The 16,377-nt window shown below is 45.6% G+C and overlaps 1 protein-coding gene and 1 pseudogene across 14 annotated transcripts in view; both read left to right on the top strand.

Annotated features, from left to right (window-relative positions):
• Positions 1-16,377, top strand: part of TLN2 (talin 2) — a 421,164-nt gene that overhangs the window by 285,244 nt on the left and 119,543 nt on the right. For all 14 annotated transcript variants that reach the window (XM_059699497.1, XM_059699520.1, XM_059699515.1 and 11 more), the window contains 7 exons: positions 589-756; positions 1,910-2,204; positions 5,004-5,170; positions 6,183-6,311; positions 7,463-7,576; positions 11,426-11,539; positions 15,116-15,250. In XM_059699497.1, the coding sequence (XP_059555480.1) occupies positions 589-756; positions 1,910-2,204; positions 5,004-5,170; positions 6,183-6,311; positions 7,463-7,576; positions 11,426-11,539; positions 15,116-15,250 (1,122 nt within the window). The remainder of the gene's footprint in view (positions 1-588; positions 757-1,909; positions 2,205-5,003; positions 5,171-6,182; positions 6,312-7,462; positions 7,577-11,425; positions 11,540-15,115; positions 15,251-16,377) is intronic.
• LOC132227808 (protein SET-like) lies at positions 8,652-10,592 on the top strand (annotated as a pseudogene).

The following is a 16,377-nucleotide window of genomic DNA, read 5'->3' as shown; positions in this document are numbered from 1 at the left end:
AGCTCTGGAAGTAGGGGTTGTCTGTGCATGTCCAGTGTTGCCCTCTGGAGGCAATGTTGTCGCTGAATTCATGGTGATCACTTGGATTTTTGTGCAAAGTAGAAATCCAAAATATGAATTTTCAAGTTACAGTGGGGCATGGTGACTTGGAGGCCATGAATTCTATTTTTCCCACAGCACATAGTATTTGTTGCGTCTGGATGCATTTCAGCGTCGTTTGATCCACCAATACAACCACATTCAAGAGATGTGACTCTCAGTATTGGATAAGTGCATGGACGATAATCAGTGGTTATAATAAAAACCGTTTCCTCAAATTAACCTCTTTTAGATGTAAACTTGTGCTACTTAATGAATGTATAGGAGAATATGTTATTAGGATGTGAGTCTTCTTCATTAACTAGCTCCAAAGATAAGTTGACATTTCAGAAAAATAAGTGGAAAAGTATTATTCTGAAGTACTGAAGTCAAATGGAATTCTAATAAAATGGTTAAGTGGACACCACATTTTATTTTCCTGAAGGGTCTTTAGAAAAACAAAATGAATGACTCGTGTTTTGTTTTGTTTTTTTCATTTCTTTTTCTTAGGACGTTTTAATGAGTTTGGCCAAAGCTGTTGCCAACGCTGCTGCTATGCTGGTACTAAAGGCAAAGAATGTTGCCCAAGTGGCCGAAGACACGGTCCTGCAGAACAGGGTGATCGCCGCTGCCACCCAGTGTGCCCTCTCCACCTCCCAGCTGGTGGCCTGTGCCAAGGTCAGCCGGCTCACACCCCCGGCCCTCGCTACAAAGTGTCACCTGCTCTTATCTGCCTCCAGTCATTGAGGGGAAGCAGGGGCAAAATTTGTTAAAATTGTTCGAGACTAAGTGCTTCAGGTGTCTTTTTTAGGTGATGTGACAGGATTTTTACATAAACTGCTCAATTCTGCTTTTATCACTTGCTCTTTGTTCAAGGCCCCCGGCAGAGGTACCGTCCTGTGTCTAACTGCCACCTCTGCTGTCTCCCGTTTGGACGTGTCAGCACGTCTTGTTTACACCTGCACACACAGGTCCTTGCGCTGTGCAGTTCGGCACGATAAATGGGCCCAGAAGTCACTGCGGAGTTGTGGGGCCCTTTCTACTCTGCACAGTGTTGGAGTGAGGGTGGTGAGGCCTTAGGTCGTCGTTGTCAGAATGCACACACTCTGTGCTTAGCCTCGTTAATCACCATCACCCATTCACTGAAGAGGAAATTGAGGCCTTTAGATGTTATTACACAGAAACAGTAGGTGGCAGAATTGAGTTTTTTAACTCGGGCCTGACCTCAAATACCCTTTCCACCCCACCATCTGATGAGATGGTGCCTGAGAAGGTGGGAGGTGTCCGTGTCTCAACTTGATGACATAGCGTAGAGGACAGGTCCGTGCTTTGGCCCAGCCTGGCCTTTCCTAGGCTGTGGGAGGATGTGTAGCATCTGTCAGAGGTGTCCTGGATGGTCCCGCTCCTCATATCCACAGGTACTGACAGAATCCCCTGTTCGATAAAGTGCCATGGAAGCAGAGTTCCATGTGCCTCTGGAAAAAGAAATAGAATTCTTTTGGTTGTCTTGTTATCCTAGCTCAGAAGACTCAATTTTAGAGGTTTCTTGAAGGAGGAGGCATAGTTGGTAAATACTGGAAGTGACTTTGAAAGTAGTCAGTAGTATAGATTGTTATAGATCCCTAACAAAGATGAAAATTAGCAGCATCTGAAATCACAAAGGCAAAGTGAAGTAGTCAAAATGAGAAACTGCAGTGATGGTTTAGTTTAATTCTTGGTCCTGTAATTAAGGAACTGAGGCCCAGAGCAGGAAGGGACTTGGTGCAAAGCTAGTGCACACGGGGGACCAAGAGGACCCACAGTGCCCAGACCCGCTCTCGCCCCCCTGCAGGTGGTGAGCCCCACCATCAGCTCCCCCGTGTGCCAGGAGCAGCTGATCGAAGCGGGGAAGCTTGTGGACCGCTCAGTGGAGAACTGCGTCCGCGCCTGCCAGGCAGCCACAGATGACAGCGAGCTCCTGAAGCAAGTCAGCGCAGCGGCCAGCGTGGTCAGCCAGGCCCTGCACGACCTCCTGCAGCACGTGCGACAGTTTGCCAGCCGAGGCGAGCCCATTGGCCGCTACGACCAGGCCACCGACACCATCATGTGTGTCACCGAGAGCATCTTCAGCTCCATGGGCGATGCTGGTGAGGGGTTGGGCTGGGGGGTGGAGGGGTGGGGTCAGCTGGGTTCCCTGATAGTGATGATGGAGAGTAAGGTAGGTGACGGCCGCCTGGGTGCCTGGCAAGGGCAAGTTCTCATCACCCTCAATCAGAGCCTTCCTCTCTGAGCCTGGGAAAGGGACAGAAGTCTCCTAATGTGCCCATCCGGAGCAACACCTAAAGATTTACAGTTAACTGGGCTTTAAAAAAGTTATTGACATTCACAGTAAATCCCCTTTCTACAAATGTCCGAGTTGGAGATGGAGGAAGCAAGAATGAATCTTGCTATGCCCTGGCTGGTTTGTCTCAGTGGTTAGAGCATTGGCCCGCAGACCAAAGGATCGTGGGTTCAATTCCCAGCCCCGATCGGGACGTGTGTGGGAGGCAACCAATCAATGTCTCTCTCCTTCCCCTCTCCCTAAAACATCAATCGAAAAAAATATTCTCGGGTGAGGATAAAAAAAAAAAAGAAAAGAAAAGAATGAATCTTGCTAGAAGTTTGCTATACTCCGGTCTCTGAGAGGAAGTCACCATGTGCACACAAGGTCAGGGGTTCATCAGGCGGCAAAAGACAGGATTGAGGGGAGAGTTCCAGTGAAGGCCTTTATTGGGGTTTCCTGGGGAAGGCAATGCGAGGCAGGTGAACAGTTTCAGGTAGGCTGGTGTGAGTAATTTCAGCAGGCTCCACACTGCAGGGCTGGCCCTGGTTGCCTGGTACTTGGCCCTGGGATGACTAAGGCAGAGAATATTGCTTGCTGGCCAGTTAGAGGAGGTGTGGCTCAGGACTGGGTAGCTTGCATAGCAAAGGCATGCTCCAGCCCAGGAGGGGCAGTCTCTTTCCATCCACAAAGGAATTTTCTTAAGATGGCAAACATCATTATATACAGAAAATTTAAAAATATGCAGTACAATGTACCTTTTCCATCTATTCGTTCAAAAGTATGTCTCCCATCAGACCCAGCCCATCACTGTCCCATCTAAATCTCCAAAACTGACCATTTACCAGTTTGTTTTTATTCTTCCTAGTCATGTATATGTGCATGTATAACTCCCTCTTTCTTTTTAGTATTTTGATTTACTTGAGGGGGAGTGGGGGGGGCAGTATATGTAGGGTAAATTCCTATCAGTGGAATGCTGGGCCTATAGCTCTATACGTTTTTATTTTATTTTAAATGTGTCTATGAAATTTCTCTCCAGAAAGATCCCACAATTTTAACCCTACTAGTTGTTTGTAAAAGGTCTGTTTTCCTGCTTCTGCATCAACGCAGAGCAATACTTTATAGCGAGTATTTTTTAAAGAAAATTACCTTGCGCTTTTCTGTGTCCTGAGCCACGCCTCCTCTAAATGGCCAGGAAGCAATATTCTCTGCCTTAGTCATCCCAGGGCCAAGTACCAGGCACCCAGGGCCAGCCCTGCAGTGTGGAGCCTGCTGAAATTACGCACCCCCGCCAGCCGGAAACTGTTCACCGGCCCAGCATTGCTCCACATGTTTGGACTTTTTTTGTTACTTTTGTTTGTCTGTTTTAACAAACCTTTTATTTCGGAAGACTTTTAGGTTTACAGAGAAGCTGCAGAGGTAATGCAGAGTTCTCATCTGCCCTCCTAGTTCCTTGCATTTTCAGCCTGTCCCTCACCTAGGGCACGTATGTCAGTCCGGATCTCAGCACTGGTGCATTACTGTTAACTAAACTCTTGGATTTCACCAGTTTTTCCTCTGGTGATGTCCTTTTATTATTGTCCCAGGATCCAAATCCAAGACATCTTGAATTTAGCACATTTTGATTTTCCTGAAAGCGCTTTTACCGTTAACAGTACAGTACGTCAGCATTCTTCTCCAAAGACCTTTGGAAGAGGAAGAAATCCCTTACATTTCAATAGTTTTATTTATTTTTATTTGTGTGTGTAATCTGGATTTTAAAAATATTTTTAAATTTATATTTATTGTTGAAAGTATTACATGTCTCCTTTAATTCCCCTCACTGATTCCCTCCACCCCGCTCCCACCCCCTCCGCAGGCCTCCACCACACTATTGTCTGTCCATGGGTCATGCATCGATATATGTAAGTTCTTTGGTTAATGTTGACTCTATACTCCTCCCACTTCCAAAAGGGAGTTAAAATGGATTTCAGTAAAATCACAGGTACAGTAAAATCAAACAATTATCAGTAACAAGATCAAAACAAGTATTGAGAAGAAGAGGGTAGGCAAAGGGACAATGGGTAAGGAAAACTGAGCCAAGGCAAAGCGTAGCATTTGGGCGTGAAACGGCCAGTGCTTCCTCTTAGCGAGAGCCAAATGACATAGACGAGGTGACGTTACTTATCCGGGTCAGGTGGCGTGCACATTAGGTCAGAATCTGAAACTGTTTTTTATGCACTTACTCCCAGGATTTGTTATAGGAGCTTTTGTGTAAGCAGTTCTTGACATGAGGTAAACAGCATTTTCTTTATAAGTATTCAGTAAATGTGAGTGCACACAATAAATCCACATGATTGTGTTCCCTGCCTTCTCTTTACGAAGAGCTCCTTTTTTGGGTGTTTATGTCATTTTTATTTCTCAGAGTTAAAGGTGGAACTTGGCTGTGTTTTGGGCATATCGTTCTATAGCCACAGGGACTATTTTTGGTTTTGGGTATAATTTGGCTGTAATCCTTAAGAATCGCAGGGGCTTATTTCTCTCCATTCCTCTCACCCGTGGAGTAGAGACAAGACTGACTCCGGAAGTTTCACCCCAAGCTTTAGAAAGCAAACAAACAGACCTTATCCTCAATCCCACCCTCTAGGTGAAATGGTGCGCCAGGCGCGGGTCCTGGCCCAGGCCACCTCAGACCTCGTCAACGCCATGAGGTCAGATGCAGAAGCCGAGATCGACATGGAGAATTCAAAGAAGCTCCTGGCAGCAGCAAAACTCCTGGCGGACTCCACAGCTCGCATGGTGGAAGCGGCAAAGGTACTATTGCAGGGGACGTGCTCCACCGACAAGTGAGCGTTATGGAAAGTCAGGGTTTGGAAGGAATCTTCAGGATAGAGAATGGTCAGCTGAGTGTTCATTTTTGTTTGTTTAAAACCTACAATGGCTTTGGAGTGTTTAACCTTGTTCACGTGGGAAAGGAGAAGGTCATGGAGCACATGAACGAAGGTCTTCAGGGCGTGGTGCCGACAGCCATCGACAGCAAAGTCCCTGCTTATTGAGCGTTCTTTTTCCATTGGCTTTATTGGGATCTAATTAAAATCCGATTGGGGTCCTAGTGGACACTTTAACCTGCAGCAACACGTAAAAGGGCCATGGAGGTACAGGAGGGAAGCGTGGCCATGGGCTGTGCACGGCATTCCTCTCTCCCTGTCAGGGTAGGGGCATCAGTTTCTTCCTTTAATTCAGTTACAGTTCGCTCAGTACCATTGGGTACCTGTCCTACTTTGCTATACTTTCCAACTCAGGTTCTCTAGGAATGCCATCTCTAGACATGGTCCTTCATGAATGATGTTTCCTTACAGCATTTTGGATGGCATTCCTGCCCTCCCTTCCCCCCATCCTGCCCCTCGGTCTCCCTGTGTTATGCTGTAATCTCAGCCCATTCACATGCACCAGAGCTTCAGAACAGGAGACTCTTCCAGCCGTGACACGTGCCTGTCATGCCCATTAAAATAAAATTGTCTCAGAGATATGGGCAGGGGGAGATTTACCTTAACATCTTTTAACCCATGGATTTCAGGTCACAGGTTAATGTACATGGACAACCAAGGCTATGACCTCATGTGTTTATTATCACCATTGCATTTCTTCTGTTTAGCGATGCAGTTTAGAAACACCCCCTGGTAGGTATTTTTGTTGTTGTTGCGAGGAAACATCTTTATCACAAAGACATTGCTTGAAGCATTTGGCTCTCATTACTAGGAAAGAGCAAAATTGAAGGCATGAATTCAGTGTCTGCAGCATGAAATCTTTATTTTCATTTTCCCAGGGAGCTGCAGCCAACCCTGAGAATGAGGACCAGCAGCAAAGGCTGAGAGAGGCTGCAGAAGGTCTCCGGGTGGCAACCAACGCCGCCGCCCAGAATGCTATAAAGAAAAAAATTGTCAACCGATTGGAGGTCTGTATAGAGGCTGATGCTCGTTTTACATGGCAAAGAGGTATTTGAAGGAATAATCAGATTAATGAGACAAAGCCCATGGACAGGAAGCTAAATCCAAATTAGTGGTTAGTGACATAGTTTAGTGGTTTAGGTACTGGGAACTATTTGAAATGCTAGTTTAGGTACATTATACATTGACATTCAATGGTTTAGGCACATTGGCACAATCTGAAAAGTTGCTTCATGGTTTCAGAAAACCAAAATTTTTTTCAGGAGGGCCCGGGAATTTATTTTTCTCCATTAAGGGACGTCCACTCTCAGGAAGAATCATTAACTCTAAATGTATCTATTTTGTTAGAGTCAATGATTCCTTCAGGGCCGCCAGTAGGAAATGTGGAGTTTGGAAGACCAGAGATGGGGATCAGGCTTGGTTAGAACAGTATGGGAGGGAGTGATAAGAAATATTTATGTCATTTTTTTTTCCAGAACACTTATTTATTCTAAAAGAAATAAAATAGTAATGGGCAAAAACTTTGCTAGAAAATTAATCTCTCTCACAAATGCATCAGGGAGATTCTTACACTAAGATTTGCGAGGTTGGAGGCGAAGGCCCTGCCTTCCTAGTGTTGATCCCCTGTGTGTAGTCCGCTGGGTTCCGGAAGGGAACTGGCCTGCTTGTCCCTGGAAGGAAGGGAGAGTGTGGATTACACACACAGGCAAGTGCTCGCCGGAAGTCTGGGTCTGCTGGACCCAGGCTTCCCATGGCCGCCAGAGGACAGCCATGAGCACCAGGTTTGTGCTTGACCAAGGGAGCAGCTTGTGCTGTCAGAGGAGGAATTTCCCCGCCTAAAGCATGTAGACCTGGTGCTGTTTATCTGTCATCATGGCCTTGGAATTGTCCCTGGTGTTTTTGTGAGAAAGACAGTGAACAGTGCACCTTGAGCTTTCAAGCGTGCTTGCCTTTATCACTTGTCCCAGGGAACGTAAACCAAAAGCAGAGAGCAGCACCGTTAGGTCAGCGTCATCGATGTATTAAAAAGGCAGAGTCCCTGCCTGGAGTTCCCTTTCGTACGTGTGCAGCTATCCGGTGACGGGACATACACAAATGTGCGTGTGTGTGGGCTGGCACATTCAAACCCTGGCTCACCTCCTCTCCCGCTCCTCCCCAGGTTGCAGCCAAGCAGGCTGCCGCCGCGGCCACGCAGACCATCGCCGCCTCCCAGAACGCAGCTGTGTCCAACAAGAACCCTGCGGCCCAGCAACAGCTGGTGCAGAGCTGCAAGGTGAGGTCTCGGCTGCCGGAGAGCCAGGTCTGCTGTAGAAAACGCTGATAGCATTCGAACACTGAGTGCCCTGGCAATGCAGTTACGTCTGATCATCCGGCCCCTAATCCAGTTTGCTCTGGCTCCCCTGTTCCAGGTGTTCACACACACACACACACACACACACACGCGCGCGCACGCACACGCACGTCTGGTTTTTGTCTAAGTGGATGGCCTGTGTGAGGGGAGACTATGTTTTTTCCAGCATTGTCTTTCCTTTGTTTGGATTCTTTTCTTTCTTTTTTGAGAGCCCGAATTAAGGAGGGGCCATTTTTGGACCCCGAAATAGTAATGGAGCGTTGAATTTCCAGAGTGCCTTTCCGCCTTGGAGGGGTGGGCCTTCGCATTAGCCTCACTCATCCTAGAAATTGATTTTGTGCTTTGCACGGATGGCACCTCCAGGGTTTATTTCATCCCGTCGGGCCTCCAGGATGGGGTGCTCTGGTGCTTTCTGCTGTTGTCTGTCAGTTCTCCTGACCCCTGGGCCTTGGTGGCGCATGGAAGCCGCTTACTAGAGGGGCCACAGTGACACCTCTGCTGCCTTCTCTGAGGGCCCAGGCCATTGACTCTCCGAGGAGACCCCTGAATGGTGCCAGACACAAAATCTGATTTCGGAGCCCTCGCCCACATGCAAACAATGTGTCTGACTGAAGCGTGAAACTTCCTGTTAGCGGCGGGGGCTGGCGGAGGCATAGTGATGGTGCTTGGGGACTGAGAGCTCACTGCCCTCTCTCCTTTCTCCAAATCTCCTCTCTGAAACCATCACCTGTAAGGGATGTTGCCACTTCTACCTCAGAAATGGCTTTACTTCCGAAGGGAACCACCCAGGGCCCAAGCCCTCGCAGCCTGAGTCTGAGTCCTCCGAGGTCAGGCCCGTCGAGGATCCGTGTGCTCTAGTAGGAAAACCTCAGGGTGCACTAGCCCCATCTGCCGGACCATGTACCCAAAGCGGGTGCTTTTCTGAGAGCCCGGCTCCTGCAGGAGCGGAGTTTGTTTGCTGTGATGGCCTCGATCCAGCAGCCTGCAGGGGTGGAAAATGGCATTTCCCCTTCTCAGGGAGCGCGTGCTACTTGTGTCCAGGGAAATACTCCAGGGTGAGCCCCTCCTCCACTTTTTGGGAAGAGACTGAATGTCCTCGGCCTGTGGGTATCACCTCAGGAAATAAGAGCATTGCTGTTTGTCAGCGGGGAGGGGACAGTGGACCAAATGGCGAGCCAGAGGTCCTGGAGAGGCCCCGAGAAAAGTCTCATGGGGACATTTTTTAATCCTTCTGGAGCAGGCACCTGAAGGAAGGCGAGTCACCTGGGTGGGATGCGCTTGGGCCCTTCCCCAGGAGTGAGCCACTGTGCATGACCTCAGGGCCTGTTTGTTGTCCCACGGGTGTGGACAAAGGGAAAGGTGGGGACACAGGGTAAAAGGCATATCACTGTGTGAGACGGTCTCACCCCAGGGCTGCTGCTCCTCCCTCCTCTGCTCTGGGCGTTGGGTTTTCCAGTTTGAGAAATGAGAGCGCTACTTAGATCAGGGGAAGAGGAGCCATGGCGACAGGAAAGCGGAAGGACAGATGTTTACCTGCAAAGTAAGAAATAGAAGCGCTGAGCCCCAAATGCCAGTCCTTGCTCCCACCTCAAACGAAGAAACCGAAACTGCCTCCAGCCCCCAAGCCGGAGAAGAAGCTGACCCCTCAGGACGTGCCACAGAGAGAAAAAGAATACTAGTAGCAAGAAGCGATAGAAAGTATTGATGAAGTACAAAATGAAATAGACTTAATGAATAAGGCAGTGAGGAGATTTTGAAAGTAGAACAGAAATATAACAAACTCCGCCAACCATTTTTTCAGAAGAGGTCAGAATTGATCGCCCAAATCCCAAATTTTGGGGTAACAATTTTTGTCAACCATTCACAAGCATCTGCTCTGCTTGGGGAAGAGGATGAAAGAGGCGCTGCATTATTTGACAAGAGTTGAAGTGACAGTATTTGAAGAGATTAAATCAGGTTACAGAATATATTTTTATTTTGATGAAAATCCTTACTTCAAAAATAAAGTTCTCTCCAAAGAGTTTCCTCTGAGTGAGAGTGGTGATCCATCTTCAAAGGCCACTGAAATCAAATGGAAATCTGGAAAGGATTTGACCAAACGTTCAAGTCAAACACAGAATAAAGCCAGCAGGAGGAGACAGCATGAGGAACCAGACAGCGCTTTACCTGGTTCACTGACCATTCTGATGCAGGTGCAGATGACTTAGGAGAAGCCATCAAAGATGGCATTTGGCCAAATCCCTTACAGTACTGCTTGGTTCCTGCCTGACATGGTTGATGAAGAAGGGGAAGGAGAAGAAGATGACGGTGATGATGAAGAAGAGGAAGGGTTGGAAGATATTGATGAAGAAGAGGGTGAGGATGAAGGTGAAGAAGATGAAGATGATGATGAGGGGGAAGGAGAAGAAGATGAAGAAGACGACGAATGATCACTGATGGATTCCAACCTTTTTAAGTTTTCTCCAGTCCCTGGGAGCAAGTTGCAGTCTTATTTTTTCTTCTCTTTCTTTTTTTCCCCCTCTTGTGCTCAGTCGCCCTGTTTTTGAGGTCTCTTTTCTCTCCTTTACACTATGGCTCTCACCTTATTTGGGGGGGGTGTGCCTTGAGCAGAATAAAGTGGGGAAAGAGTCTTTGCCCCTTTCTGTTCTAAATTCATGTCTATCCCTTCCTGTCTCAAGAAAAATTTTATGGAATCAACACCACCGTGCTCTGTGGGAAAAAAGAAAACCCTTCTGCTCCCTTCGCTCTGCTGGGAGCTGGAGGTGGCTGGGCCCCTGGGTAGTAGTGCATAGAATTCTAGCTCTTTCCTCCTTTCTCTGTATACTGGGCTCAGAGATTACACTGTGTCTCTATGTGAATGTGGACAGTTAGCATTTACCAACATGTATCTGTCTACTTTCTCTTGTTTAAAAAAAGAAAAAAAAAACTTAAAAAAGGGGGGGGGGTGTTATAGAAGGTCATCAAAGGGTGGGTTTGAGATGTTTGGGTGGGTTAAGTGGGCATTTTGACAAGTTGGCTTCTCCTTTGGCATGTTAATTGTGATGTTTATTGGCCATCCTTGCAGTCTAAGATGACACTTTTAAAATAAAATTCTCTACTAATGACTTGAGCCCTGACACTCGATGGGAGAATCAGCAGAACCTGTAGGATCTGATTCAGAATTGACGTTTCTCTATTGTAATTTTGTTCCTGTTTATTTTTAAATTTTCTTTTTGTTTCACTAGAAAGGAAAGATGACGCTCAGTTTTAAACATTAAAAGTGTACAAGTTGCTTTGTTACAATAAAACTAAATGTGTACACACACACCAAAAATAAAAAATAGAAGCACTGAAATCTGCTGATAGTTCAGCGCTTCTCTCACTGTCTTCTGCTCCTGGGACCCTATGACCTGAGTTTATCCACCAGTGAATCGTATAGTTTCTCTGAAGTTTTCAACCCTAGTGAGCCAGGGTAGTGTGCATTGGAACTGGGGCATTCTTTTAAGGCCTCGTTATGTAGAATCGTCTTCTGCTGAACACATGGGGACCTTTGGGACCGCGGGGTAGACAGAACCTGTGTGGGGGAAGGGTACCCAGAGCTTCTGGGTTAGGATTCAGTGTTGGTAAGGACCCAGCTGGCTAACGATGCTGTGTAAATCCAAGGTCTGGGACAGTCATCTCCCAGGAGTGACAGCACATCCAAAAAACATTGATCACTTGGGTCCTTGTCCACCTTGTTTTGGTAATTCACCATGCTAGGCAGCTCAGTTTTCATTTTCCTGCTTCCTCTAGGCGGTGGCTGATCACATCCCTCAGCTGGTCCAGGGGGTGAGAGGGAGCCAGGCCCAAGCAGAAGACCTCAGTGCCCAGCTGGCTCTCATCATCTCCAGCCAGAACTTCCTCCAGGTAACACGGGAGCATTCACCTGGGTTGTACTCAGAGCCCCCCACCCCCACTGGGCAGGAGGTGTCCTTTATCCTAAGGAGAGGAATAAGGAATTCCACAGCCACAGCGAAGTCTTTGCAGGTAGCAGACCTTGAAGGCTTCCTCCTCACGTTTGCAGTCTCAGGAGAGGTAGATCCAGCTTGGCAAAGCAAAATGCTTATATGCAGGGGAATTGCCCCAGGAGATGGCACGTAATCCATTTTTCTCAGGAGAATCACTTTCTTTCTCTCCTGTGAGAGAAAGCATGGAATAAGTTGCAGGTTTGATTAACAGCCTAGTCCTGGGCATTGCTTTAGGTTTTCTAGTTTCCAGAATGTCTAATGCTATTATTCATGGCCGAGGAGACCAGGAATGGCGAGTGCATCTTCTTCAAAGGCATGCCAGTCTCCTATGGCAGCTGTAGAATGAATAAGTACTGCCAGTCTTTGTGGGTGAGGAGTGGATTTAGTTTAAGGAAAGTTAAATGAAACCAGAATATGAAGTTGTGGGAAAACTCCCTTTTTACATACTTCTTGTATTCAGATCTCTCAGCTCTTTCTGTCTACCTGTATCCCATAAAGAGTTCATGTGATTAGGCCGTTCTCTACCTTGGCCCTGTCTAGTTGAACCTATAGTTATAGAACTCGTGGTTACATACATTTGGTTAATTTTTTCAAGTGTCATAGATCCCACATGCAGATAGAAGATAAAAAGCATGATGTATTCTTCTCATTTTGACTACATACACAGACATGCATATGTATGTATATATTTTTAATTGAAATTCATCACATATAGACTGTTTTTCATGTTAACAAGTATATTATGAGCATTTATGATTTTGAATAACATTCTATCATCCGTCAATACTCAATGTTTAGCTGTTTTCCTGTCATTGAACAAATAGGTTGTTTTCCATTATTTGCCATCATAGATAACCTGTGATAGGGATAGAATGAAAGTCTTCATGTGTGTTCCAGGCCTTTGCCCCCCTTCAATTATTTCCTTGGGGTAAATTTCTAGAAATAGGATTGCCATCGGCTTGTTTTTATTATTGGGACATTGAGAATTGTAGCTCAGACAGGAAGGTGTTTCTCTTTTCGTTCAGGTGGTTAGAGGTGTGTCATCTCCGCTGCTGGCAGGACTGTAGAGACTATGACAGAACAGTGTATGCGTGTTCCAGGGTCCACTCTGTCCTGCCCTTCTTTTTCCTTTCCCTTTTTCTGTTGCTTTTTGATTTTGTTATCATTGACCCATCAGATCTTTACAAGACTAAGGCAGAGTTAGAAGTAAATAGAAATGGAGTTGGCAGGTCAGAGTTTTTAGATTTTAAACTTTCTTCATGCATGCTGTGATATGCCCTTCCAGAAGGCTGAATGAATCCAAATCTACAATTAGCAGTGTGTGGAGCACACCTTTTGATACATCTTTTTCAAGTTGGGGAATCAAGCATTTTAAAAAAATGTTTCTGCCAGTTTGCTTGGTAAAGCTCTTATTGATTGATTTTGCATTTCCTTGTTTTTCAAAATGTTATACATTTTTCATGTTTCAGTTATTTGTTTTATTATGTGACATTATTCATGTTTTTTGAATAGTCATGCTGGTTTTTCTTAAATTCTCATGAATTCTTTTCTTTGTTTTGTAACTTTTTAAAAATCCTCACCCAAGGATATGTTTATTGATTTTAGAGAGAGGAAGGGAGAGAGAGAGAGAGAGAGAGAGAGAGAGAGAGAGAGAGAGAGAGAGAGAGAGAGAGAAACATAGATCGGTTGCCTCCTATACATGTCCTAACTGGGTATCTAACCCAAAACCTAGGTATGTGCCCTGACCGGGAATCAAACCTGCAATCTTTGGTGTATGGGACGATGTTCTAACTAACTAAGCCACCCAGCCAGGGCATGAATTCTTTAAATATTAATATTCATGATTTGGCAATTAGCTTTGTTACAACTTTATAAGGACATATGTATAGCCTGTATATTAAAAACCCTTAAAAGTGTGTATACTTTTTGTTCCAGAAATTCTACTTTTAAAAGTTTATTCAAAAACTTATGACCATGTACAAAATGTTAGCTACAAAGGTGTTTATCATACCGTTGTTTATTATATTGGAAAATGAAAACATGCCCAACAATACAGGATTGAGAAATATTAACAGATATATACAATGTAATACTATTAGCTATTTAAAAGATAGAATATGGCCCTGGCCAGCCTTATTTAGTGATTAGAGCATTGGCCTACACACCAGAGGGTCACGGGTTCAATACCCGGTCCAGGGCACGTACCTGGGTTACAGGTTCAATCCCAGGCCCTGGTTGGGGCTCATGCAGGAGGCAGCCAATCAATGTCTCTCACATCAATGTTTCTCTCTCTCCTCCTTCCCCTTACTTCCCTCTTCCACCCTCTCTAAAAATCAATGGAAAAAATATCCTCAGGTGAGGATTAATAAAAAATTGAATATATAAAACAAGAAGTTTGAAAATAGAATAAATGTGTGATCTTATTGAAAATATATATACATGAGCACAGACATTTCATGCATGATGAAGTTATCCTGAGTAGTGAGAAATAAAATAGGTCATTTTATTTGTTTCATTTTTGTCTGCCTATATTTTTAGACATTTTATAATTTTTGTGACTAAAGCTTTTTAAAAAAATATGTTTTTATTGATTTGAGAGAGAAAGGGAGAGGGGCAGAGAGAGAGAGAGAGAGAGAGAGAGAGAGAGAAAGAGAAACTGATTAGCTGCCTCCTGCACGCCCCTCACTGAGGATCAAGCCCGAAACTGGGCATATGCCCTGACAGGGAATCGAACCAGTGACTTCCTGGTGCATGGGCCGACACTTAACCACAGAGCCACACTGCCCAGGCTGTCTGCCTATATTTTTAAAAAATAATCTTTGTATATATTTCAGTTAAAGAGCTATCCTGAAAAACACAAAGGATCATATTTAATAAGAAATTCTCTTTGAAATTTGTTTTAAATGAGAATTTCAAGTCACTATCCAAATTTTACCCCTTCCCCAATGACACATCCATTTATTTATTTATTTTACATTCCTAGAATGTACTGCCTAGAGCAGCGGTTGTCAACCTGTGGGCCGCGACCCCTTTTGGGGGGTCGAACGACCCTTTCACAGGGGTTGCCTAAGACCATCGGAAAACACATATATAATTACATATTGTTTTTGTGATTAATCACTATGCTTTCATTATGTTCAATTTGTAACAATGAAAATACATCCTGCATATCAGATATTTACATTACGATTCATAACAGTAGCAAAATTACAGTTATGAAGTAGCAACAAAAATAATTTTATGGTTGGGGGTCACAACATGAGGAACTGTATTAAAGGGTCATGGCATTAGGAAGGTTGAGAACCACTGGCCTAGAGTATCTGATTTGGGGTGGGAATTTTCGGGGCGGGATATATATGGTTCTAATATTCCTTGTTTCAGGGAAAGTAAGTGCTGGCTGAGATGTGGCCTTGCTGTTGGGGTCAACTCCCTTACTTTCCAGGAGCTGCCTTATGTTCTGCCCCTCTCTCTACAGCCTGGAAGCAAGATGGTGTCCTCCGCCAAAGCCGCAGTGCCCACAGTGAGCGACCAGGCTGCCGCCATGCAGCTGAGCCAGTGCGCCAAGAATCTCGCCACCAGCTTGGCGGAGCTGCGGACTGCCTCGCAGAAGGCAAGTGGGCCCCTTGTCACAGCGGTTAGCTCGTTGGGAATGGCGCTTTGAATTCCTTCCTGCTTGTGTAACCCGGGTGCTACCAGGGCCTGAGCACTGCTGGGCATATTTCTTGTCCATGCATCTGCATGACCATTAAAGATGCCCTCCGTGTACATTGGCTTTTACCACTTTTAGCCACAGTCTCCTAGAGTTATTGTTCACCTTCTGGCTACAGATGACCTTTGTTAAACTATTTTAGGTTGCACACTTCCCCCTCCTCCCATACCCTGACAAACAGTAGTCTGTTTTCAGAGTCTTAGGGGAGCCTGGTAGTTATCAGTTTCTTGGTGCTAGGTAAATTGTGGGCCAAAGCGATCATATCTCTCCCTCATCATCTTATGAACTTAATAACAAATTTAGGCAGCAAATGTAGTTGTTTTGGCTGGGGGGGGGGGGGGAGAACATTTATATTATCTTTTTGCTCTGAAAGTTTTTCACATCTTAAATGGAAGCATTCACCTTAATAAGGTCCTCAATTGAACAGGATTAGGGATGAATGAGTTTCTGTCTCTGGAACGTATTAATTACCAGAGGCCTCATTACTACACTGTTTGATGTGGCATTACCAAGACGTTCTGGCATGAATTCATTTCTCCCCACTGTAGCAATCCCTGTGTAGAAACAGATAGCCGCGTCCAGGAGCAAGGGAAGAAGGATAGGAGCTGAATTAATACGAACAGTGCACGGCATCACCAAAGAAAATACCCAGAGATTCAGACTATATCCAAGTCAAGTACTTTGAGCTGTGTTTCTCAAGGAGAGGTCCAGAGACCATCTGTCCTAGGGCCAGCTGGGGCACTTAGAATGCAGGATCCTGGGCCTGGCCTCCGTAGCCGAATCAGAATATCTGGGCTGAGAACCTGAACATCTGAGCTTTAAAGGCTTTTCAGTGAGTCGTAGACACACGCACACCTCAAACTCCGGCTCTGGAGCAGTCAGCCTCCCCGTGGGCTCAAGCAGGACGGCCCACTGAGTGCAGGAAGACACTGAGAGCTTTCAAGTATTTCTGTCCTTGTTAATCCTCACTGAGGGTATTTTCCACTGCCTTTTTAGGTAGAGTGGAAGGGAGGGAGGGAGATGAGAAA

Source organism: Myotis daubentonii, chromosome 1, assembly GCF_963259705.1.
Source record: "Myotis daubentonii chromosome 1, mMyoDau2.1, whole genome shotgun sequence".
NCBI lineage: Eukaryota > Metazoa > Chordata > Mammalia > Chiroptera > Vespertilionidae > Myotis > Myotis daubentonii.
Note: the sequence above shows the minus strand (reverse complement) of the source record. Positions and strands in the feature narration are given on the sequence as shown.